Raw genomic sequence first — 25,724 nt, 5'->3', positions numbered from 1 at the left:
TTTTTATTGTTGTTTGCATGTACATATACTTGTATAATATCAGAAAAACAGTATTCGATATTGCAGATTTTATGGTTATAGCATGTTGAATTTTATGAAGAATGAGCATAGTGGCGGTCATCGACCATGGATCTGCCGCCATCTAGTGGATTGTTAGTAGTATAACGTTCAGTGTGGGAGGACCTGATGTGATTCAACATGCTCACAGATGGAAATATCATCAGTAGATGTAGTAAAATGAACCTATAAATCATCTTGAAATTACCTTAAATAAGAAATCTTTTAAAACTATGTTTAAATACCATTAAACAGATCATATAATGCTGTTTTGGAAGCCAGAAGCACGAAAAAACATATTTAAGCATTTCTACAGTAAAGTACAAGTGATATGACTTTATAACAATTTTAGAGCAATACTTATGGATAAAAACGTCAGAAAATGTACCTGTGTGTTTTTCTACCATTATCCATCACTCAGCCTTTTATTTTTCCTGCTTGCCAACGCAGCTGTTCACTGCAACCTGAGCCAGAATGGCATCGACCACCAGATGTGCCCGGAGGACATGACGTCACAACTGGAGGAAGAGGAGGAGTCTGTGGACGTGGGGACTGTGCTGCTGGACGACGACAGCCCGAGCTACCAGGACGTCAGCCCCCCCATGTACCAGCGCCGCTCGCCGCCACACCGCTCCGTCTCTGAGTCTGAGCTGTCACGGGTAAGAGATGGTTTAATCCAAAGAGCATCCACATCAACACTCATCACAAATAATTGAGTAGACTGCTTCATCCTAAATTATTGTCCACAAAAATGAGCACTTTCTTAACTTTGGGAAATATGTATAACAATACTTATTTATTTTTATAGTACCTTTCAGATTATTCTTTCAGTGTTTGTAAAAGTCTTCTTCTTACTAAAGATTACTAAAAAATAAAATCAACATATACATTATGATTTAGGCTATTTTACAGATTAAGCAACCCAGCAGTGTATTCAGTAGTTTAAATCAGCTCAGATTTTACCGGCAGCATTAAAGCAATGCTTACACATTAATGCATCTATAAATATAGTCAAATCGTACAATACTGTTCTGAAATGCGCCATTTTGCACAATGATACTTTTGCTTTTGTACTCCTATTCAAGTACATTTGGAATGCAGGACAGAAAAGTCATGGAATTAGTAAAAATCATTGAAAGTTTTGGAAAAGTCAAGGGCTTTTGTTGTGTGTAATGAAACTGTTACAATAATCATCTGTGATAACTTTTCTGGTACTGTAACATGATGGCAATTTTCTTGTAGCTGTCTACTGAACGTAGCTCTAATTTGTGTTGATATATGACATTTTGTTGACCATCACATATGTTTCTTATTTTTTTTCCCTGCTTTCCATCTCTCCATATATCCCTGCTAGATGAAATTATGTTTGAAAGGATTTTGAATCTGATATATTTAAAAAATTCAGTGCAAATAGGACAAGGAAAACAAATATTATGGGTCCTTGAAAACTAATCTAAAAGTTTTTGTCCATGGAAATGTGTGGGAACCCTGTTCACATGTTATCAAGCTTCTACAGAAGTTGTTGTGTCTGATGTGTTTATCAATTTCAGTCCAGTATTCACTTTACTGTCAGCTCTTTTTGGCCTTTAACATCTCCTGAGGGAAATAACTGGACCTTTAGCTTCTAAAAGCTCCACTATGTTCACCAGCTGATTTTTAACTTGGTCTGGTTGTCGTTCGGGGCTGTTCAGGTAATCTGTATAACCAGATATCCACATATAAGAACTGTGGCCAATGGGACAAGATTTCGGTATTTTGGAGTTTGCAGTCCAAATAGTATTGACCAATAAGATATCGTATCGTTCATGATAATTCTGGTATATTTTTTATATGATAAAAATAATGCATATCGCGATAATGGCAACATTTCTACCTCTTGACTTAGTGACGTCAAAGCATGCTCTTTACTTTCCTTAAAAACAATCGACTGATGGCCTGAATGTAGACCGTGGATAGGGGATGTGGTGTTACCCACTCTTGTGCAGTAGGTGGCGGTATGCACCTAAACGTTGTTTGCGCCAGTAACTAAGAGAAGAAGGAGAAGAAGCCGTCAAAGCACGCAGCGCGCAGTAACAACAAACGTGGCGGAAAGCGAAAGTGCCGGCTCCGCGGTGGATGAGTTAGTCCCAAACAGGGCAGCGACTTCAGGGGTGTGGAGAGCCAAAAATCCCGCGAGGAGAGCGCGGCAACGACAACAAATGCAACGAGTCCAAGCAGACAGCACACACCGGCTCAGCCTAGCATCTTTCGTAAGTTGCCCTCCCCATCAAAGCCATCATATTTTGTTTGGCTCAAGATATGACGTAATTTCAAACTGTCGCGAGCGAAGGCTTCAAACGGCTCGTTAAAAAGTTGATTTTTATTTTGTTGTACGGTTTTGTTTAGTTTTCACTATATATTTTATGGCAAACTATTACATTCCTGACATATGAAACACTATGCAATTTTATGCTCTTGAAATTATTATTTTTTAAAATCATATTTTCTATGTATTTTGCAGTATTTGGCATATGGTCAAGAATATCATTATTGCAAAATTACCCTGAAATGATATTCTTTAAGGGCCATATTCCACCCCTACTGACCGATCACAGTGGGCTGTGGTTGTGTGCAGATAAACAATCTGTGAAAAGAGGCAGAGCATATTTCTGCAAGGAAATCTCGTAACCCACGACTATCTTCTGACCACATACAGTAGTTTGTTATTCTTTTTTTCTGTAATAAATTTGCATTCATATGCAGATATCTGTTCATAGAGATTAGCCGAAATGTCATCTAGACCCGTCTGAAGTTGCTAATTAAACTGTTAATAATGACCAGCCCACTGAAGAGAACATTTTAGCTCACGTCAGCTGGTCAGTAAGGGAATCAACAAAATGTTGGCTTCTGCCTCTAGAGGCTTTATTGTCAGCCGATGGGTTCTGAGATTGCTGGTCAGGTTGCATACAACAGAACAGGTTAATCAATATTTTATTTATCAACCAGAAGTGAGAGGGAACCAAAATAGTCGGCCAAAAGATGTCTAATACAAGCCGGTCAAAATTCAATTTTTCCAATACTTAGGATTAGTTTTGTAGGTATTTGTTTATAAATCAGTCATTCTCTGATGTACTTTGTCAGCTTTGTTTAGCATGCTTACATGCTTAGTGAACCCCAAGGGGTTATCTCTGGGCCGAAAAAACTAAAATTCCCGAAAAGATGCATTCTTTCTAATGGCCAGCAGGGGGCGGCTCCACTGGTTGCATAAAGAAGTCAGCTGATTGTTTATGAGAAAATGACCATACTTCTCACTTGATTTATTAACTCAGCTCTTTAGCTCTGACTTCTCATCTAAATATGATCACTTCTAGCTCCAAAAAAATAAGATGGCAATAGACAAAATGCTAAACTAAAGCTTCAGAGTGGCAGTCCACAAACCAATGGGTCATGTCAGAATAACTAAATTTTCTTCTTTACACAGTCTGTGATTAAATCCTCCTTAAAACAACCTTTTAGCATGCTGGCATCGAAAACACAGGTGTCCAGAGTACAAAACAACCTAAAATAATCACACTCAAAAAATCCACATTCAGGGCGTGGCTGCACTGCTGCGGTTTCAATGCTTTAATAATACCTTTACTTGGTACTAAGCCGACTGTATTTGTACTAAGATTACAGTCAAAAACGTCCTCCCGCGTGCCACACACAAAACAAATCAACCACCCACTTAATAATAATCCCCTATGTTCCACACATCCACCTCTTCAGTACAAACAAAGAGTTTAACAGCGAATAAACACGGAAAGACAAGCTGTTGTTTCAGCTCCTTCTCAGCGTTTCTGATAATAGTTCAAAGCATCCATCATCAGCAACGCAGAATAAATTCCTAACTTCCTCTCCAGAAATAGACCGTGTGTTTGGGACAGTGGGAGGAGACGGGAGTGATCACCACACACACACACACACACACAAACACCACACTCGCATATTCTCTTTTTTCTGTGTGAAATCTGTGATAATCAGCTGTCAGTCAAAGCAAGTGAGAAAACTTTGAGTCAGACGCGGTCCTCTGTGTACACGCTGTTTGAGCTTTTTTTGAAACTCTAGACAGACAGACAGACAGACAGGCCTCGGACCAATCAATGCAAACACACACACACACACACACACACACACACACACACACACACACACACACACACACACACAAAGTGGAGCTGTTGTGTCATGCTTGTGCTGTAAGTTAATATGGGGTGGTTCTGTGGTGAAAAAGGGAAAAAAACACAGTATCTTTAACATACTACCTGTACTGTGTGGTTTCTGCAGGTATCATCATGTAATTTTATATCTCAGCATCTTTCCGTTTGGAGCTGAATTATATTAGAGACCCGGAGGACGACGTGCATTAGCTGAAATAATTTAACTGACTAAGCTTTCAGTCTCAGTGTTGTGTCTCTGGACTGCAGTTAAGAATGAGTTTTTCTCTTTGGGGGAAATTCAATAGATCGAGTGCATAAAGGCCGTAATTACAAAGAATGGCAATCTATTCTATCATGCAGCACAGCCAAGGGCCAGATAGCATTTATTAATACTTACAGGGTTTGAGCTTAATTAAGAGCTCGATGGGAGGTTTGCAGCGTCGGACATGTTAACTTCACTGTTAACAATTAAAGTCACAGGGGAACAGCACTTAGAGCCGCTACAGCTTCAGCAGTGTCATGTACTGTTTTTCCAAGTGAGAAGAAATATGCGTGCTCGGTGAAACTTGATATTGATATGCTATTGCTTTACGAGCTGCCTAACTGCGGAGGTGGGAGTAACGCACACAGTGGCAAGTCTATAGTGTTAACCTTCATTCCCAGGTTATTGTGGTGAAAATCAAGCAAGTCAATTCTGGCTTTCTAACTAATGTTTGACCAGCCAATAAGATAATAAGTTTGCTAAAAAGGCGTGTTCAGCTCCATATCTTTGTGGGTTTTGTAGTGACGGATGAAGTCAGATAATGTGTTGGTTGTGTCACAGGTTTTTAAGCTTGCATACCGCTTTTCTCTGTCTACCAGTCATTGACAACATAATCATCAAATACAAATTTTATTATGCTTACACTAGCCTTCTTCATGATAGCTGGATCGTGCAGTGGCCTCTATACTGGGAGGCCTTGTAGGCTGCCATGTTTGCATACATTGAGCCCAGTCATTTGCTTTTTCATAATATAACAAAATTAAAGAAGGTCAAGTCTTTTCAAATCATCTATCTCAAGTTTCAGTAAAGTCTTGAGTCATGAATAGCAAGCTGGAGTCATGTCAAGTCTGTTATCACTGTTAGTCAAGCTAGTCTCAAGTCCTCAAATTTGCAATGGGAGTCTGACTCGAGTCAAGTCGTGACTCGGGTCCCCCATCGCTGCCTCACTCTTATAACAGGCTAACCCAAAATCCTACTGTATAACATTTGTTTGAAAAAATACACAGTGAAAATATACAATATACAAATATACAATGAAATGTATACCAATGAGCTCAAGGTGAATCATCAAAATTACCTTAACAGAGGGATTTTAATATCAAAACCTATCAAAATATTTATTTTTGTTATTCTGTTTTTAGTGGTAAATAAATCTAAAACAATATTTTTGATACATATTTGTCTTATACCAAGAGTGATAAAGACACATTGTTTATTGTAACACTTTACCTCTGTGATTTTGACAGTATATCCACTGTAAAAAGTGATGTAGCAACTTGTACTGCGCACATGCTTAAGGGTTTAAAGACACAAAATTCGATATGTTTAGCTCACAGATTAAGGTGTTTCAGAGGCTGATTTGTGATGGATAAGATAAACAAATTTCTGTACAGTAACAACAATAACATACATGTTATGAGGGCAGAGTATTGAGTATGGGGCCTCAGTTAGCTCTGAAGATATAAAGACATAAATTAAGGCCTTTATACTGTAGAAATGCATATTCTAGGTCAATTCAGTTCATCAAATCTGCTGCGTTAATTTTTAACTATTGGATTAAAGATGAATTCTGTGCACGGCTGAATTTGTAATAGAGCCGAGGCTCTGCCATAGATTAAACATGAGGCATAAAACAGCCATTTAGACTCAGTGGATGGCCCTAACATCCATAGCAAATCAGCTCATCACAGTCGTAATCAATATCAAGCCCAAGGTGAATATATCTTGTTTGGTGTTAACACACCCTGCGATGCTTTATGGACCTTGCCGAATCTCAAGGTCAGGGACAGTGCAGGGGTCTTTCTCGCTTTCTTTGATGTGCCTGAGTAAAGTTGGCAAACAGAGGCTCCTTATGAAGGCTTATTAATTTATGCAGCATGGCGTGTTATTTTCTGTCAGCCATCCTTGGCTCTGTGGATATACACACACACATAGACATATCTCATTTTCATCCTCATTCCTGTATGTAACAGATTAATTAATACGGGGAATTTTCATCTCCTGCCAGCTCTGGCCGAGAGAAACAGAGCGAGGCAGGGAGAGAGGAGAGTGAGAGAGAGCATGCCAGAGCTGTTAATTAGCTGTGCAGTGGAGATAGGGCAGACGACACTGGGCTCCGTGTCTCAAACAGCCATTCACTCAGTCAACATGACACTAATGGCAGCGGCCCTCCTCCTCCTCAGCGCCATCTCTGTCCACTTTCTCCAAAAGGTGGTTGCAGTGTGTATTTGTGACACTAGAGGGCAGTATGTAACAGTGAATGTCACCGTAAACAAGTTTAATATATGAGGAAAGGATCACAGTCTAATGCAACCTTGCAGTATCTCTGGTCTTCTTAAAAATATATCAAATAAATGGAAAATGTAAGCAGAATCTGAATCTACGTGCAAGAAATTTACACACTGTCAAATCAGAGCAAAACTAATAAAGCAGTGCAAGATGATAACATCGTATTTTAGCATTTGTAGTCTGTATATAAGCGTGTCACGTATATTTATCACCACTGTGTTTATGGACGTCACTGTCAAAAACTTGTGTGTTATATGAGGAGATTATAAAAACAATTATATATATATATATATATATATATATATATATATATATATATATATATATATATATATATATATATATATATATATATATATATATATATATATATATATATATATATATAATGTATCTCTTCATAGGAGAGTTTATATTTATTGCAAATTCTGTACATAAATAAACAGTTGCTTTATCATTTTATAGATACATACAAGCAGTTTATCACATGTTTATATACGGCTTATAAATGGTGTGACCACAGTATGCTAAATTGTTTCATATCACTCTTTCTTTGACTCTCCCATGAACTTAATCACAGTGATATGCTGTACAGTTAAAGCCGAATGGCTAACATTTTGTGTTTTTATTAATATATTTCCGGCAGAAATTCCTACTCTTCTGCATTGCTGTTTTACTCTGTTTTGATTAAGTGTTGAAATGAAAACCTCTTATTAGTTGAGGGTTCAAGGTAATACTGCTTTAGTAAAACAAAATCTTCCATAAACGAAAAAATGCATAAAACTCCTTAAAGGAGCAGATGATTAAAAGTTCATTTTCTTAATTTGAATGAAAATTGTGTCGAATTTTCCCTAAAATGTCCCCAGGACATTGGCTCTGTAGGAGCATGTCATCCTCTGGTCAATCGTAAGGTTGAGATGGCTAAGATACTGAACACCAAATTGCTCCCTGTGGTTGTGCATGAATGTATAAGCAGGTAGCACCGTGCACAGAAGCCCCGCCAACCAGGAAAACGGGTGAATGCGACAAGTAGTGTGAAGGCGTTTTGAGTGGTTGAGCGACTAGAAAAACGCTATTCAAGTGCAAGTCCATTCACTAAGTCCATTCAGTCAACCTAAAGAAAAGTCTGTAAAATGAGTTCTTTCAATTAAAATACTTGACCTTATCATGCTCAACAGACCTGTTTACAGTCCCAGCATGTGAATACTGATGCTTTGTCACGCCCCTTAGCGTCTCATAGCAACATACACAGCACCCTTTAGTATTTAAGTTGACACACAGCTGAAACGCACTGGAACATGTGGTTAATGTTGTACGGTTAGGTTTAGGCAACAAAACAACTTGGTTAGGTTAAGAAAAAAGATCATATTTTGAGTTAAAATAAGTACGTTTGTTATGTAACTTGATGTGAAGTCATGGAGTGACGAAAGTCAGCAAGTGACGTAGCATTACGTTGAAACAACACTGACTTTTGGCTTCACACAAGACATGAAGTGATGTGTCCTGGATGAAAGTTTTGTTTGACCTATCCACCTTTGCTCCCGCCTGCCATATGCAGACTTTCTAGCCCTTTACACCGGGTCAGTTTCTTTCAGTGTTATTGCCGTGGATCTGTTTACGCTGGAATTAGCGGGCAGCTTTACGTGTCTCATAAAGACACTAAAGGGAGTCTTTGGCAAGGATATCACATGCCAGAGCATCTGTATTTGATGCCCAAAGAATTAGAACAAACTGGCTCAACAATCTCGTCTTTGAAAAATATCAGAAAAGCAATTTTCAAAATATAGTAATTATGCCTCATGAAAGATTCAATACAGTCTTGGAAACAGAGCTGATTCTACCTTGTCCCTTTTTCCGTATATACTCTTCAGTGTGGCATCTCTTGTCGAGATTTTCGGTTAATTGTTTTGAACAGTTTTATCCAAAAAAACACAGTTTTTTCCTAATGACCACTGCTGGACAGCTGTAATGGTTCTGAACAACAGAAGCAGCTGTTTTGCTGTCAAAGAGATATTGAATATTTGTTGTTGCCCTTGCACGCGTTTATTCAATAAAATGAAATGCTGTGCTCTACTTTTGTCTGGGGAAATAACCAGGGTTGAGGTTCAGTTGTAGCTATTTCTAGGAAGTAAACAATGCCATCTATTTGACATTATAAGGTCGACTGTGGCCGTTTTAATACGCAATGCAGTAAATTATTGAGAAAACAATGTCATCTATGTGCTAATTGCTGCTGTAGTTAACATTTCTAATTGGGTGTAAAGCCGTTTGACCCTGCAATCAGCCTTACAATCTTGGAGCCAGAATGAAGACGGGGGTTGCAGCTCTCCTTAGAAACAGCGACGGCTGTATTCAACACAACTGCCAAATTTCACTCCCTCAGTCACATGCTGTTTGTCGCTGGAGTGCTTTTCAGTGCTTTTAATTCCCAGCTCTTTTTGTATTCCAATAGCGTCTCCACAAAGGGGCCATGTGATTGCCTCTTGATTAATTTAGCTGAGTACATTCATATTGGATTTTAAAATGCTTATCAGTGTTAGCGCGATTACATGCTTCATTATGTAAGTAATAGTTTTCCACTGTGGTCGTTAATGTGTGGATGTTTATTCCAGACTCTGGCTCATGTTTGGGTTGCAAGTTTTTTTTTTTTCCTTCCCGAAGGCTTTTATTCCTCGTCTTTAATTTCTGAGGTCGTCCTTGCTCTGTTGCTAAGGTAACGTGAAGAGCACTGGGCTTTCAGTTATCAATTAAAGCCAAGGACGGCGACACACTAAACGCACGTTGGCACACATGAAAATTGGATGGCTTGTGTGCGTATATATTTTTTTCCCCGTTTGTGTTCCTGGGCTGCACATGTGCGTCCATTCCCCAGACGTATCCCACTTAGAAATAAAGCAGGCTTCTCCTCTCACCCCTGCGCTGTCACTCAAATCTCTAATTGGCCCGGAGTCTCTTGAACACAGCTCCTTTGAGCATGATTGTGCTCCTGTTTTCTTCTCTCCGCTGTTTTCTCTCCGCCCTTTGGCTCTGCCACCCGGCTGGCAGGCTAGGAAGACACCAGCTCACCTATTGTACCCAACCCCGGGAACACTGCTATGGGCTAAATCAGTGCAGAATGTAAAACACAGATGGCCATTGACTCACAAATGGGTTCATGGAAAATGAGAGTCTCCTGTGTCAAATTCTGGAGCTTTTTTTTTCTCTTCCCTCTTTACTCTGCTGCCTCATCCGTCAGTTCAGCCATCCTCCACACTCCCAGCATCCCCTCTCCCAAACTCTCACCCCCGTTCCTCTCACTCTTTCTCCATCCAGGCCTCCCTCTCCCCTGTCGCCCCAGGCCCCCAGTCAGGGTTAGTTAGCATCGAGTCGAGATGTGTTTAATGGTTAATGTGGTTTCTTCCTGCAATGCCATTCCCTCCTGAAGATTCATCTATCCGCGCAAGCTGCCAAGCAATCGCATTAAGAGCGGTGGCCTACCTGCTCCGCTTTGACTGTCTGTCACTTCGCCTACCTGCAGGGGATAGAGACCACATGCCAAAACCCAGCATGTACATCTCCCCCAATTTCTCTTTCTCGCTGGGATGCTAGATATAGAGTGAGTGGGAAGGAGCTGCGGAGAGACATGGAGGAGAAGGAGAGTGAGGTAGTGCCATATAATAAGAAACAGGTGAGAGAGAGAGATGGGAAAAGATGAGAGCTGCAGCATGTGGGGAGAAGAAGTGAGAAAGACAATGTGATAGATCTGACAGGGACAGAGCGAGATCGAATACGGGGGAGAGATGAGAGATGGGGGTGGAGTGGGGGAGGTGGAGCGAGAAGGCAAAGCAGAGGAAATGCTGCCAGTACCTGTTATTCTGCTCTTTTCTGGGTGGAGAAGAGAAGGGGCTTCCATTGCTATGCCACACCACACGGCAGCCGGAGAGCAGGCTGGAGTGGAGGGGAGTGGATGTGAAATTTTAATCACCTCTCTCTGTTTGTAATTTTAGGAGCCCCTCAATCAAAATCAAAAGCATTGCCAGCACTTTCAAGAGCGATCCTTTGACAGGCCGCAACGCTGCTGAAGTATTTAAACTCGAATCTTGCAGCCAGAGTAGAGTGTAATTCATATTTCTGCATGTGTATGTACTAATACATGCTTATATGACCTATATTCAAATGTGCAGTTGGATTAACTCTCTCTTCACTCTCTTTCCACAATGTTTTATGTTTTTTTTATGTTGAGTTTTTTGACCACTCGGGGTGCTGTGGAGCAGTGTTTCAAAACTGGTTCAGCCAAATGGCAGTCATGCTTAGTGGCAGAAATTCGTGGCATTTTATTTTATTTTTATCCTTGTTATCCCACAATTTTATTTTATTTTTTTAGGTTTAGATTTTTTTCAGTAAATAAACACATAAACAGTCAAGTAAATACACCCCACCTTTGCCGGAACTGAAAAATAAATAAATACATAGATAAAAAAAACCCCTTAATTTTAAGAAAAGAATGGGAGTACAAAAATATAATAATTCTAACAACAGTGATAGAAGTATTAAGAATATGTATTTCAGTAAAATAAAAGTAAGTGAACTGTTAGCACAATTGGAACCACTAAATGGTTAGCTTAGTACAAAACTGTGTTTTCACATATTTTATTTGATTGAGGGTTTAAGTAAAATCCTTTATTGGTTTCTATTGCCCAAACCTCATTACCAAGAAGTTGTAAAACGTACATAAAAAACAGAATGAAATTATTTGTAGTGGGGGAGATAACTATTCAATATATCTTTTTTTTCATCAAACATTTTTCCAATGCAGCTATTCACGTTTATTTAAGACCAAACATTGGTGTTAACTCAGTACAGCTACACAGATATAGAAATCGTAACTATCAGACCATAAAAACGATGTGCATTAAGTGGAATGTGACAAGAAAAAAATAGTTAACACAGTCACTGCGAGAAGCCTTTGTTTGCAATGCCACCTTCACTTAAGGAAGAAGTATGAAGAAACTAATCTCTCACAGTGTTCAGATGGGATTTTGACCCTTTCCTTTACACAGATGGTCTTCAAATGTTGAAGATTCATCTGTGCCCACTTGTAAATCTGAGGAAAGTTCAAAACGAAAGAAACTTCAGAAATTAGTGTCCACAGTTCCTAACTGAGTTTCATTAAAAGTAAACATTATGTAACACAGTGGTAAACATGCCGCTGTCTCAACTTTGTGGGAGTGTAGTTCAGCAGTCAAATTCAGAATGAGTGTATATTTACAAAAACAGTGAAGCTGATCAATTTGAACAATAAATATCTCGTCTCCGGACTGTATTCAATTCAGGGGTTTTGGGTCCAAAAAGATTTGCAAATCTTTTTTTTTTTTTTAATTCAAATTTTACATGTCCTAACTTTTGGGGAATTTGGGTTGTAACTGGCAATTATTTTGGTAGTGTGTGTGACAATTTGATGCTTTTCTTTGTCATACATAATAATATTTGAATTTATGGAATGATGGTCTGATAAAACAACATTTTAAAATTTCACTTTGGGCTCATGGGAATTACACATGACATATTATTACAACATAATTAATGAAGAAAATAATGGGCAGATTAATTAACAGTGAACATAATCATTAGCTGCAGTCCTGGAGAACTGCCTTTCCCCTTTTTTAAATAATTGTAAGCTGAATCGTGTTGTTTTTTGTTTTCTTTTTTTACTTTTGGTTGGAAAAAAAGCAAGCAATTGTAGCTTTCACCTCAGGCTCTAATTGTGATGCATTTTACGCTATTTTGAATTTATATAAATGATAAATTGAGTAAAAACAACATCAACACAACACGAAACGAGGAAATAAATCACACAGAATTGGAGCAGTCTTCTAGATTTGGATGATTTTTATGATGTTTTTATGTTGTGTTGTTTTGCAGTATTTTTTTTTTTTTAAAAAAGATGTGTTTGTGGTAATGTGCTGTTAAAGGTAGCAATCTGTCAATAAAAGCTGCTATAAATAATGGAGGTATCAAAACATTCATATTTTTTTTTCTGGGAAAGAAAAAAAATCGTTCAACATGCATGTCAGGCCTCAAGGGTGCAATGAAATTTGAGAGGAAAAACTAAATGTAAACAAAAACATTTATTTATAATTAAAGCTTCTTGGGGTACCTTAAAGCTGGGAAGACATGGATTATTAACCCCGGAATAACTGTAGAATCAAGCAGACAAAACACAAAAACATCTTCACTGCCATTTTCAGGTCCATAACCTTCTTTTGTCCTTTTTGCCTTCACTTTTGCATAAAATTGAACACTGCCTTTCACTCATTGTTAACATTTTGAGTTGTCTTGTCAGTCTTGACAGATAAGGTGAATAAATGCTGTAGACTGATCAAACTACACCGTATCTGCAGCTTTAGCTTGTCTAAATTTATAAGATCTGTGTGTCTCCTTTAAAGGATGAATACTTCATCGATCCTCGAGGTAAAAATGTCACACAGCAGCCAGTAAATATTATATGACAAAGTCAGTCAGGTGGAAGGTGTCACATGACTGCACTTTGACCCATCAGTGGAAAAAGACGACAGTGAGCAGTATTTTATTAGACAGTTACTGCAGTGACATGACACGCACTGACCAAAATGGGGAAGTGGTAGTCCACCGACAGGCTTTAAAAATACATGTGCATACATCAGGGGACATAAGGGAGAAGTTTTTTAAAAATGGGACTACTTCTGTACATCTGTTGATTTTGATATGATAATATAGTCAGTATAGCTGATTATGATATGTCTCTAAGTTTAAATTTTTGTCTCAGCCAGGGTATGTGAAGCTGTCTAAGCCTGTGGCCCTGTGGACCCAACAGGACGTGTGCAAATGGCTGAAGAAACATTGTCCCAATCAGCACCAGATCTACAGCGACTCCTTCAAACAGCACGACATCACAGGTACTCTTTTACACTGAGGCGGCAGTCTCTTAGCAATAAAGCTGCTAACTAGAAACATATAGGGTTTTAGGGCTTGTCCCCATAGAATAACCCTCTTGGGTTCCTGGTAGAACTTTTAAAGATTCCACCTATGAATACCAATCGTACGCATTCTCATTGCATAAAAAGACAGATGTTGGCAGGTTTTTTGTGTAGAGGGAATGAGGCTGTAGTGCTTACAAGAACCCAGCCATACCCCTTTAACGCCCAAATTACTTCAGGTTCTTGAACTAGTTTTGGTCATGATTCCTAAAATCTTGGTGCTATCCAGTGAACCAGCCTGTGTTTCGACCAGTTTTGAGTGCAATCATTTTAATCAAGAATGTGTCATCAATGGAGGGCGGTTGACAATGCACAACGAAAGTAAATAATAGAAGAAAAATCACAGATTATATTGATTACCTACAAACTTTTTTTCTGTTATTACAGCCACTGATGTTGTCATGGTTCGCACTTCAGGTCAAGGAAAACCTGAAAACCAACTTTAGGGTTTTGCACCAATTTATTTTTGGTCGAAATGGTTTGAATGGTTCAAAATTAGGTGCGGGGGCTTAAAAATAGTCATTAACTTCATTACCCATAGATCTCTCTCCTAGTAATCATGGTGTCTGTTGCATTGGTTAGCCAGAGGACAAAGGGACCAAACTTGTGTTTGAGACTCTTTTATGCCACCACAGATCTGGTTCAAAGCAACCCACAACACTAGTGGTTCACTATCACGGTTTTAGTTGTGAAGGTTTTGAGAAATCCCGACTTACACAGCCTTTATAATGTCAGTGGTTTAGTGTGATTGGGAACAGAAACTCTGTTTTAAATGCCAAGTTCCTCATAAAAAGGAGTAAAAGGAGAAAATAAACTCACCATTGGTATTGTACCATATGAGGTTGTGGTAAATACAGAATACATGTAAAATACATTGATTAAATGGATTCCAGATACATGTACTTTTAAAAATACCATTTGAAACATGAGTAAACATTTAAGTATTTGAGGGTGAGGATCTTTCAAAACCCATGCTTTCAACTCTGTCTTCCCATATGTTGCTATTTAGAACCTGAGCCCTACAGGAAGAATCTTTTTTAGAAGATTGTCTTCCAACATCCATTTATTCTGCAATTTATGTTTTTTTGTCATGAAAAACACAGGTTTTGTACTGCACCTGTTGCCAGGTGATAAGTGGTTGATGCTTGCATTTACGTTGTTTGTAATTACCTGATAATCTAATTCACAAACACTTATGATTATTTAAAGTGAGGGTCAAAATAACTAATCGGGTGCAGTATTTTGCTTTGCAAGTCGTGTATCAGGGAATTCATATTTGTGACATTTATAACCAGTCAGACACTGAGCATTTAATTGCACAAAACAATATTTTCATATCGAAAGTTTCCAGTAAAATGTGTTGCAGCACAGCTCATCTGCGTCTTCGCACTCGGCTGTATCTGTCATTTCTCATCTTGATGAAGCCAGATCTCATCCATAAGATCCCAGGTGCGCTCTGCACCCACTGTCTGCCACCTGCAGCCCTGCCACCCGGCCTACCCGTCTGTCCATCCCTGCCTTCCCTCTGTTGGCGTCACCACTGACAACAGTTGCCACGTCAATCATCTCCCTAACGAGGCTGCTCAAGGTCACCCCAGTGCTAACGACACTCCGGTCCGCATAGTAACAGACGACCGCTAATTGCCATGCACTCTTCCTCTCAGAGCACAACTGATCACATTAATATGTTTATTTGTTGCTTTCGAGGACCTCGTCGACTCGGTGACTGGCTGGTGGGATGAATCGCTTGGCGGTCATGATGACTGGCATAATGACTCACGCTGCCATTTTACCCTTTGATGCATTTTGACTTTTATACGTTTGCATGGAGGGTTTTGAGATTTAGCATCCTCTGTTTAATGGTCTGAAAATATGAATCTCGCTGCTTTTCATTTCAAGTTGCGAATATATCTCATGAGCAGTGTGGAGGTCCAGGAGATAACCCACAGTTCATTGCATGCTTGCTGAACCGCTGCTACATTTTCAATCCATCTTCAAGTGCAAGCATTTTGGAAAGTTTTCTCTTCTTTTTTCTCAAACATTGATGGATTACTGAACTGGCTCACAGGGCATAGGCTCTGACACCCAAAGTGTCAGAGGACTCGTGGCCTTCACTTGCAACATGTCACTCACATACTGCCCAGGAAGAGACTCAAAACAACCACAAAGAGATACAAAAATGACTTCAAAGACACACAAAAATACCTCAAAGACACAAAACAGCGGCAAATAAACACAATGTAATCTTGATAAGACACAAAATGCTCTAAAAAATCAACACATAATGACCTTAAAGAGACACAAAATCATTTTAAAGAAACAACCACAGAAATGCATAATGACTACAAAAAGACACAGAACCAAAAAAAGACAGGAAAATACCTTAAATTGACACAAGACAACAAAATGTGAAACATGAAATTACCTCAAAGACAAACTAAACAACGTGACTACAAATATTCCCTTAAAGAGTTACAAAACGACCAAAAAAAGACAAAATTACATCAAGGTGACAGAAAAGGAGTCACAAAATGACCTAAAAGAAACATAAAATGAATTCAAATAGAAACAACCAGAATAGTACCTTATTAAGACACAAAAGGACCTAAAAGAGACTAGACAAGGATGAAAAAGTGCCAAAAATACCAAGGCGCCAAAAAAGTCCATGTTTCTTGCTTCTGGTAGTGAGGGCTTTCGCTTATCTGTGCTCAGGGAACCACCACACATATTCCACCCATGCATTCAGCAGAAGCACTGCTGCAGTGTCTAATAACTCGTGACACACGAGTTGTATTTTTCTTCTCTATAGAGTTTATTTATTAATTTGCATGTTTTGCAAAATGAATTATTTGCAGGAATAATTCAAATCAAATACAAAGCACATACACGAGGAGCACTTGGAGAGACTTCTACTGAAGAAAACAGTCCTCTTATCACATCTGCGCAGTGTTTGTTGCATAAAAGAGGAATCATGTCAAGTGCAGTCATCCAGTCATTCAGTTGGTAGAATTCTCTCAGGAGGTCCATATCTAATCGAGGAAAATTAATCTAACTTTAAGATTAAATGCCTCAGTGTTCCTGATGAGCCTAACGCATTCAGTTATGGTCTGTAAATAAATTATACTTTCTCGTATTAGTCTTTCAGTGATTAAAACATTAGAACTAAGCCTCCTAATGGTGCATTAACTTAATGACCTATGTTTGTTATTAAGGTGTAATGATAAAACAGGATAAAACAAGGGAGGAAAGGGTTAACCAAATATGCACACAGACACACACATGCTTTCCTACTGGCACAATTAGGAGATAATGACATGCGCGAAACCTGCAAGTAATTCAGTTTGTCTTCACATCGAGCATTAATTAACAGAACCCAATTAAAACAGGCCGAGCCACACCAATTGGGCTCACAAGGCAATTTGCATCCCAATCAATCTTTGAAATATTATGCAGATATTTTTTCTGTTCCTGCACCCTATTAGAATAAACAAGAGGGGAAACAAATGATGAATGGAATATTGTTGTGGAATACAATCATGCGTAGACAAACAAACAGTGAGTATGAATACATTTATAAGGGCATGCAGTTATGCATCTGAGAATATCTATTTGTTCACTGTGCTTGTCATACACTCACTGTAACCCTTGGAAATTGGGAATGTGTGTGTGTTTTTGTGCATGGATAGGCCTTATATTTTTTTGGGTTTGCAGAATATTGGATTCCCCAGGCCATAGCCTCTCTTTGACTGTATTTTCTGTCCACAGAATACTCTACTCTGTTCGTCTGCCAGCAGTACTCAATCTCACTTGTCTTGGCAAAGTAGTCATCCCTTCATAAAGTACCGAATCAATAAACGGGTCTCAATTCCAGATCATAATTCAAACAGGCGTTTGTGTCCTCCCTCCTTTGACATAAAACAGCGGCAAGGGAAATGCATTTTTACTGCGTATCAGGGGCTGGTGCAACATTTTAACGTCGGATGACTTCAGTATTCAGCAGCTGCCTCCCTGCTAGGCTCCTGTAACCTCAGCCAAAGAAATCAATGTGTCCCATCCTCCCTCCAGCCTATACTGCCAAGAAACCCTCTCCCTCCCTCAATCTTCACCTCCCACCCCCAACGGAGACGGCTGCGAATTTGACTTTAACACCCAGCTGTCATTAAAAATGCATTAAAGCATATTAAGGCGTAATTAGATATTAGTCCCTAATCCGTTGTAATTACAAGGACGAAGCTCTTTTGGTGGGAGAGTAGCTTGGCATGAAAAATTAGTTAAGCACACAATTTCCGATACCTTAGATGTAATCAGCGCAAAAGGTGTGATGACATAGGTAATCAAAAGCAAGAGGATGGAGGGAGGGGGGAAAAGAGGGCGAGTCATTATTAAGTTATATTTTCTGTCAGAGAAGAGCATTACATCACATAGTGGAAATTCAGAGGCTCTCGAAAGGCATACGAAGACTGAATTAGATGCAGCTGTAGAGGCTGGCTGCAGGGGCAGCTTTACAAACCTTTGGATCGGGGGCACATTTGTAATTTCAAATGAGTAAAAATGTGTTCACGCACTTATTTGAAGCAATGGTTATTAGGCAATAACAAACTGTTCATTATTATTTATATTCAAATAATTCATAATTTATTCATTATTCAGAGCAATAATTGATTGTCCAATTAACAACTTTAAATATTATATAACGTAAGATAAAATCACTAAAGAGCTGCTATTTACATCTCAAAATAACCCACAGCCACGGATGGATTATGATTATATGTATTGATGGAAATAACCAAGGACCAAGTAAACATCTCCAGTCAAACAATACCTGGATTAGGTCCTTGTTTGCTGGGTGTCTGATCCCGGACTGTCCCGACTTTAACAGATTTGCAAACTTTGTTTTGCTGCTGTCTCTGGAGCCATTCTGCTCTGGGGAATGATCAGTCCAACATCAGCACAAGCCAAACATTTACAATTATTTACCTTTATAAGAGTGAAAAATACATCTACATAACTTTTCACCTGCTCAATACAACGCGCAAATTCTTAGTGTCTATACAATCGATTTATACCTTGAAAAAATATTTTAGATTGATACAAGGCACACTGGAAGGACAGCTTGCTATTTACCTTTCGATGTAGTATGATTACAGGAATATAAATCCATGCATCGATACAATGGATGTATTGTTAAACCCCTAGCTACAACCCATACAGACTGTGCCGTGGTGAAGTCGAGCGGTGTGTATTTGACAGTTTGCAGTTCAGCATTCCAAGATGCCACCGAACCATTCGAAACAATGGCTATTCTGCGTATTTCTCCGTTCACATTATGGGTATCAATTCAATGTATCACTTTAATAATGTAATGATATTTATTTATAACACGCTTTTCAAAAACTGTGTCAAAAAGTTCTTCAAAAGGCTGCAAAAGAGAACAGACAAAAGCTGCGGAGCCCTGACTCCAAAACTCTCTGTTCCCTTTAGATTTGAGACACTCCATGAGTATCAGTGAAATCTTAAAATCTACTCTGAAACATACTGGTAAACAGTGTAGAGTGATCACGTCTCTAGGTTCTGCTGAAAAGCCTGGCAGCTGAGTTCTGTACAGTCTGGAGTCGATCAGTAGGTTTTTTTTGGTTCAGGCAAGGAAAGAGGCTGCTGTAATCCAGGCATGGCTCCTTACTTTAAGGGTATTGTTACTGGTATTGCAATTTTTTAAATGATCTGCACATGTGGACTCTATAGCCTAGATTTGACACTAAATGTAAACTTTTAAATACGCTTTTTATTTATTTGGCAAGTGTTTTTTATTTTGATTTTGATTTTTGGGACTGAAAATGATTTAAAAGTCATTCTACTGTCACTTAGTGATATTTATTATGTCAATCTGTAGTACAGGATTATATAGGGACAGGGGCATCGAGGGTAGGCTTTTTGTCAGTACCCCAAGAATACTCCCTCTTTTTCACAGCCTGTTGGCAGCGATGAAAGATTCAGAACTGCACTTTGTCTTTGTTGTGTTAATAATAGTGAGGTCACTTTTCGTTGGGTCAGGGCTATGGAATAATAAATCATCCATATTTTCTCACTGCATCTGAGCCTTTCTTACTCTCATTCTTACTCTCAGGTGTGCATAAGGTTATGCACTTCTTTTTAAAGTGAAAAAAATAAAAAAAGAAATGATCGGTTATCGGCCTGAGGAGCATGCAATTATTGGTTGGTATTGGGCGTAAAAAATCCGTATTGTGCATCCTTACTCAGAATCAGAATCAGAAATACTTTATTGATCCCTGAGGGGAAATTACTCCCCTCCCCTCCTGCATCGGAGCAAGACACCAAGACTGAAAGAGATACAAAACACATTTTGGAGACGTGTAGTTTTGATAAAAAACAGACACGGCAGTACGATGTGAATTGGGACTTGATCTTGCAGAGCAGAGTACTTCTACCATCCAGCCGTTAAACTGTTTTTCCTCACATAGGAACCCTCCGATAAATGAATAACCAGTCTCATTACACCCCTTGATGTATGGTGTCATAAGGCCTTACTGTGAATAATTAATAGCCTGTAGTATTGGTGGTTTAATGAAGGGTGGCCTGTATCCAGCAGCCCACACTGTACCACTTCAGTTCTTCTAAAGGTCTGTGCCCAGCCCCCCTCTGGTTGGTGGATCCATCATCCCTCCACTTTGAAAATAACAGCAGCCTGTGCCGCTCTGGCCATGAGCTCCTCGTCCACTGGAAGGTCTCACGCTGGGTACAAAATGTATATTTGATGAGCCGCAGAAAAGGATGAAAGGTGACAAACGCTATTTTTGAAAAACCGGGACGAGGGCATCCAGCAACACACGCCTAAACAGCACTTGAGTGATGAGACAATGAATTCTGCAGGCGCCACAGACTGCTGTCATAAAAGTGCTGCTGCTTAATAGAGGAACAGGCATATAGTAAACGAGTCAAAGGGACTAACATGGCTGCATATCAACTCAAGAGCCACAAAACAGCTCCGCTGGTGGCCATTGTTTTGTGTAATTTCCAAAAGGGAAATTTGAACAGCTCACTGCTGATGAGCTGTTTGGGGGACAATTTGATACGCAGACAGAAGGATTCGTGTTTAATGATGCCATTGGCAAGGTGATTATATAGCAATGTGTAATATGAAATTAATTACTGCTTTGCCAATTGCATGTTTTGGAAATGTCGTCCTTGCTTTTCCATATGGAGAGTTTTGAAATGAATCTTCAGAGACTGTGAATGACGTGAGGTAGAGCAGTTACATAAACAAAGTGTAGTTAAGCTCATTATACAGTATAGACTCCAAGTCTCACTGCTATGCTAAAAACTGAATTCTACTCTTTGTTTTTCCCTTTTTTTCCAAGTACGGACTGCCTGTATAATCACATACAGAAAGAATGAAAGCCTCAACCTGCCAAAAACGAGAAAAATTGACTCTTGATATTGAAGTCATTACAGCTCATAACCCCAGTGAGCCTGTTGTAATGATCAGAGCAAGAAAATTAGAGATTTAGTCTAAGACAACCTCACCGCTGCTCTGTGGTTATGTGATTACAGTCTCAATCACAGTAATCTTCTCACACTGTGCCGAGGACGACCCACTGGCCAGTATGATTCAGCAGCGTAGACCAGGCAGTGCCTCACTGAAGCCTTTAGGCAATGTGTGGAGTTTACTTTTGGTTTCGGCAGCTTTGGTGCCTTTGTTGCTTGTTACTCCACAGAAAGTGTAAATCATGCTTGTGGTATATTTCAAAACTTAGCAGGATGCAGTATGGCTACCTGAAAAACAATGATTGTGTCCAAATTCCATTTAGGATTCTAACTTTACAGTATATTAAAATTATTTATGATATAGGCTGAGATATTTGATTATTCAGTGACTAGTGTCATTGCCCAAAGACATTTGTATAAGCTTATAGGCTCACAATTTCTGATTCTGATGAATTGAAGGAAGAGGGGCCCTTGTCTAACAACTGTAAACTATTTAACACTGAAAGACCCCAAAATTAGCAAAATAAAATGTATTAAAAAGTAAGGCCTACAAGAAAATTATTTTAAAATTAGCACACAAAAAAGGAAAAGAAAAAACAGGGAATGACCTGAAAACAAAGCTCAAATAAAATAATATTAAACATTAGTAATAATAATACTAATATAAGAAATGCATTTTCTTTTTTTGCCACGCAATTAAAGATTTAATAAAAAGATGTAATTAATTTTTGTAATTAATTTTCACATTTCAAAGGTGTAAATGGTTGTGAATGCAGCACAAGAAAGCTGATGTCAGTCCAGGTTTCAAAAAGTTAACGTGTTAATAGTTATATACATTTAGAAAATGATCTCATTTTAATGGAATGAAATCAGATAGTCATTAAAGAAAGAGAGAAATGTAATTATAACGCAGTCAGTAATGGAATACTCCAACGGAAACAAAAGTGCAGTATACAAGTCCATCAATCAAAGGAGATTTCAGCGATAACATGACATGATATATTTGATCATAGCATCCCAGTTATAATTCTACTGAAAGTGGATAACATGATATTGAATCATCTCCTGGCTGTACTTGTTATTTCACTAGTAAGGGACATGTTATGTGATGTATTGGCATATAGGCGCTCATGATAGCATCATGACAGTTTGCTTTAATCACAACCCGAATCATAAAAAACGTCAAGCGTGCACATTTATTCTCTGTTCACTGTTACGGGTCTGAAATCGCAGCCAGAAGTCCGTCCATAATGACCGCTGAAATTCAGGGTGGAGTGTTTAACTCAGGACAGCTAGTTAGCTCGGCGGTAAACCTCACAGTGATTTCAGTAATCTAAACCGACTCCACAGCGATCAGAGTCCCAGTGAGCTGTCTACAGGTTGTTAGCTGCGGCTAACCAACAGAGGTGCAGCATAATGATCCACAAACTGAAATAGATCAGTAGTGGTGGAATCAGCATGAGGCTACTGCTGCTGTGACAAGTGGAGGACTGAGGCGGCTTATTATCTGTGTGTGGGTGTGTGTTTGTGTGTGTGTGTGTGTCTCCCTCTCTGGCTGGCTGGACTATTTTCATTACTTCCACTGAACCCTGTTCTCTCCAGGATCATAACCAGCCTCGTCTCCTGCAGTCAGGAATAGCATTAGCATCGGATCACAGGTGCTAAGTGGATGCAGTAGCCTTTTAGCTGCAGGGCTACAAGCAACTCTGTGACTGAGACTATCAGTCACCATTTACTTTAAGGAACTGTGCGAGCTGCTCGATATCACAGTGAAGAATCTGCCCAGTGCTGCCACACTCTGTTTGTCATCGTCAGCTTATTGAATCCGAAGCTGGTAGCCTACTTTTATTCTTAAGGGGGGGATCCGATCACATATGGCAGCAAGTAGTAGACTTACAACACTCCCATCACTTGTTATTTTGTTGCTTGACAGAGTGCAGTGCAGGTTTGGGAGTGCAGTTCGCCAGATGCAGCTCAGTGACATTCATCCCCCAGAGGACACACATATGGGCACACAGCTGCGCAAGAGATTTGAGAAATAAGTGTGGAAGATTTACCTGAGGAGTAGCAGTCATAGAATACACTGTTGTAGCCGTATCGCCGGCCTCGAGCACAGCTGCCACAACATGTCAGCGTGATTTTTGATGTTAGAGGGAGAGGAGGGTTAATGCGCTGCCTTTGTACTGCTGTCCATACCCATGGCACACACACACACACACACACACACACACACACACACACACACACACACACACACAGAGACAGAGCTATTATTAGTGTGGTGTTTTAGCTCCATGTGCAAAAAGAAGCGCAGGATCACTGTCTGTGTTCATGTGACCAGTTGGCAAATATCTCCCAGTTTGCACTTGCTTTTATATCTGATGGGTCCGTGAGTGTGTATGTGTGTGTATGTGTGTGTATGTGTGTGTGTGTGTGTGTGTACAGATGCACTTTAAGCTCCCATTCATCAAAGCCGTGGTTGACTGTGCCAGGCTATAGCTGTAGATTAATCTGCTTCAGCCCAACACTGCTGCTCACCCACCACTCATTAATCTAACTCCCAGGGACAATGTGTTTGTGTGTGTACTCACATCAGTGTGTTTCTCTGAAGTATCGGTGTGTGTACATATTTGGTTTGCATGTAAAAAATACATTCAGTACAATGCAGCTGATCAGGTTTTTTTTGTATGGTTACAATGTAGCTTTTGTTTAATAAGAGATTCAAGATTAAGTGGCTTTATTGTTATGCAAGCATATTGAAATTGCGAATTGTGTCATCCTCAAATGTTGCATTATATTAAAGGGCCCTGTCTTACTTCGGGTGCAAAGCATTGCTAGTTTCAGACCAGTGCAGTAGACATTTCCATGGCTAGCTCCTGCAGGTGTACCCATAGCTGTATAGATCTTGAGGTGTGGTCCAACACATTCTCTCTCCCAACTTGTCAAATACTGACGCTTGGTCAGTGGCCCTGCACAGAAAACTATCATACTCTAATACTTTTTTTTTTCTTCAGTTTTGGTTAAAACTTAAAGTCTTGCAAGTGCTGTTTAAAAAAAGTCTAAAAATGTCTTGAATCTAACTTACCTTAAGCTGCAGGAACCCAGTATATATTCCAGCGGCTTTTTTTTAGTGAATTTTTTGGAAAAGGTCTGAAAAAGAGGTGGGTATATCACATACAGCTGCATGTACCCTCCACTACACCACTGGTCAGGCACATGGTTGGTGCATTGTTGATGAGATTTAAAGGCAGCAGAAAGTGATTGCGTCATTGACCAACAAAAACATAGTTTAAAGTCAATGGCCCAGTATTTTCTGTTTATTTACAGTAAAGGGTGCGTTATTCAAATAGTTAAATGCATCTACATAGGCAGGTTCACAACATGCGCACAGTCTTGCTTTCAACACAGGGAGGGAGCAGCGAGCTTCTGTTTTCCCGTCCTCTGACATCATCATACCACTTTCATTGTTGTGTGGCACTTCTTGGGATGCCACAAGGCGAGGACACACTCACCACTCCTTATCCCCACGCCTACCTAGCTGCAGGGAGCTTTGGTGGATTCCTGCTGTTGCTGCAGATGGCGCTTTCGTTTCGCACATGGGCAGATCCATTACCTCATCAGAAAAAACACCTCTCCAATTTGCCAAATCCACCATTTAAAGTTGTTAGTAGAACTGAACCACCAACCCAAAATGTTGGTATTTGACAACTAACAATTGACTATCTTATGGCAGAGGTAAACACAGCTTTTTCAAAGATGAATGTGCTTTAAAAGCCAATGGGAGATGACACTGATTAGTTGAGTATGTGTTACACCCAAAACACACCGATGATTAATTAAGGGACAAAGTGCAAAATAAAAGTAGAGGAAGTAGTAGAAGTGCAAATGTTCCTCCCATGCTGACTCTGTCTTTGCACTTTTTAATTAATTAATTTTTTCTGCGATCATTAAAATAAAATACTGATACAGGTAATAGGCAAAATACCAAATATCGGTCCCAATAGTAGGCCGGGACGATAATCTGTCAATTTGCACCCAGATTATGGTGCAAAACATGGAGTTGAACACGCCTTAATGCCCTTACACCATGCACTGCAGACCACGCCCTATAGATTTTTTAAATAGGGGCAAAGACTCCACAAGTATTTACAAAGAATAAGATCAGACACAAATGACATAAGAGATAATAAATGTTCAACAATCAATATGAACTATAAGCAATATTAAATATGAACAAAAATACAACTAACAAGTGGACAAAGTCAGCAGCAGCAGAAGTTCAGTAAAGGTTCAGTATGACGGGTATGGGGAGATGTGTGTTGGAGTGCTGAATGATATGTGGTTGGTGCAGGTGTGGTGCATAAATTACAGATTCTTGGATGTGAGTCAGAGAGGGATTTGCTCCAGGTAACAGCCAGAATCAAGGTAAGGAGGTGGAGG

At 39.4% G+C, this 25,724-nt stretch overlaps 1 protein-coding gene across 6 annotated transcripts in view; it reads left to right on the top strand.

Annotated features, from left to right (window-relative positions):
• Nucleotides 1-25,724, top strand: part of samd12 (sterile alpha motif domain containing 12) — a 145,904-nt gene that overhangs the window by 25,819 nt on the left and 94,361 nt on the right. For all 6 annotated transcript variants that reach the window (XM_042505969.2, XM_088090161.1, XM_088090160.1 and 3 more), the window contains exons 2-3: nt 508-716; nt 13,571-13,700. In XM_042505969.2, coding sequence (XP_042361903.2) covers nt 508-716; nt 13,571-13,700 — 339 coding nt within the window. The remainder of the gene's footprint in view (nt 1-507; nt 717-13,570; nt 13,701-25,724) is intronic.

This window comes from Plectropomus leopardus, chromosome 17 (genome assembly GCF_026936395.1).
Source record: "Plectropomus leopardus strain MGB_pleo_1.0 chromosome 17, ASM2693639v1, whole genome shotgun sequence".
In the NCBI taxonomy this organism is placed as follows: Eukaryota; Metazoa; Chordata; class Actinopteri; order Perciformes; family Serranidae; genus Plectropomus; species Plectropomus leopardus.
The sequence above is the reverse complement of the archived record's forward strand: the minus strand, read 5'-3'. Positions and strand labels throughout refer to the sequence as shown.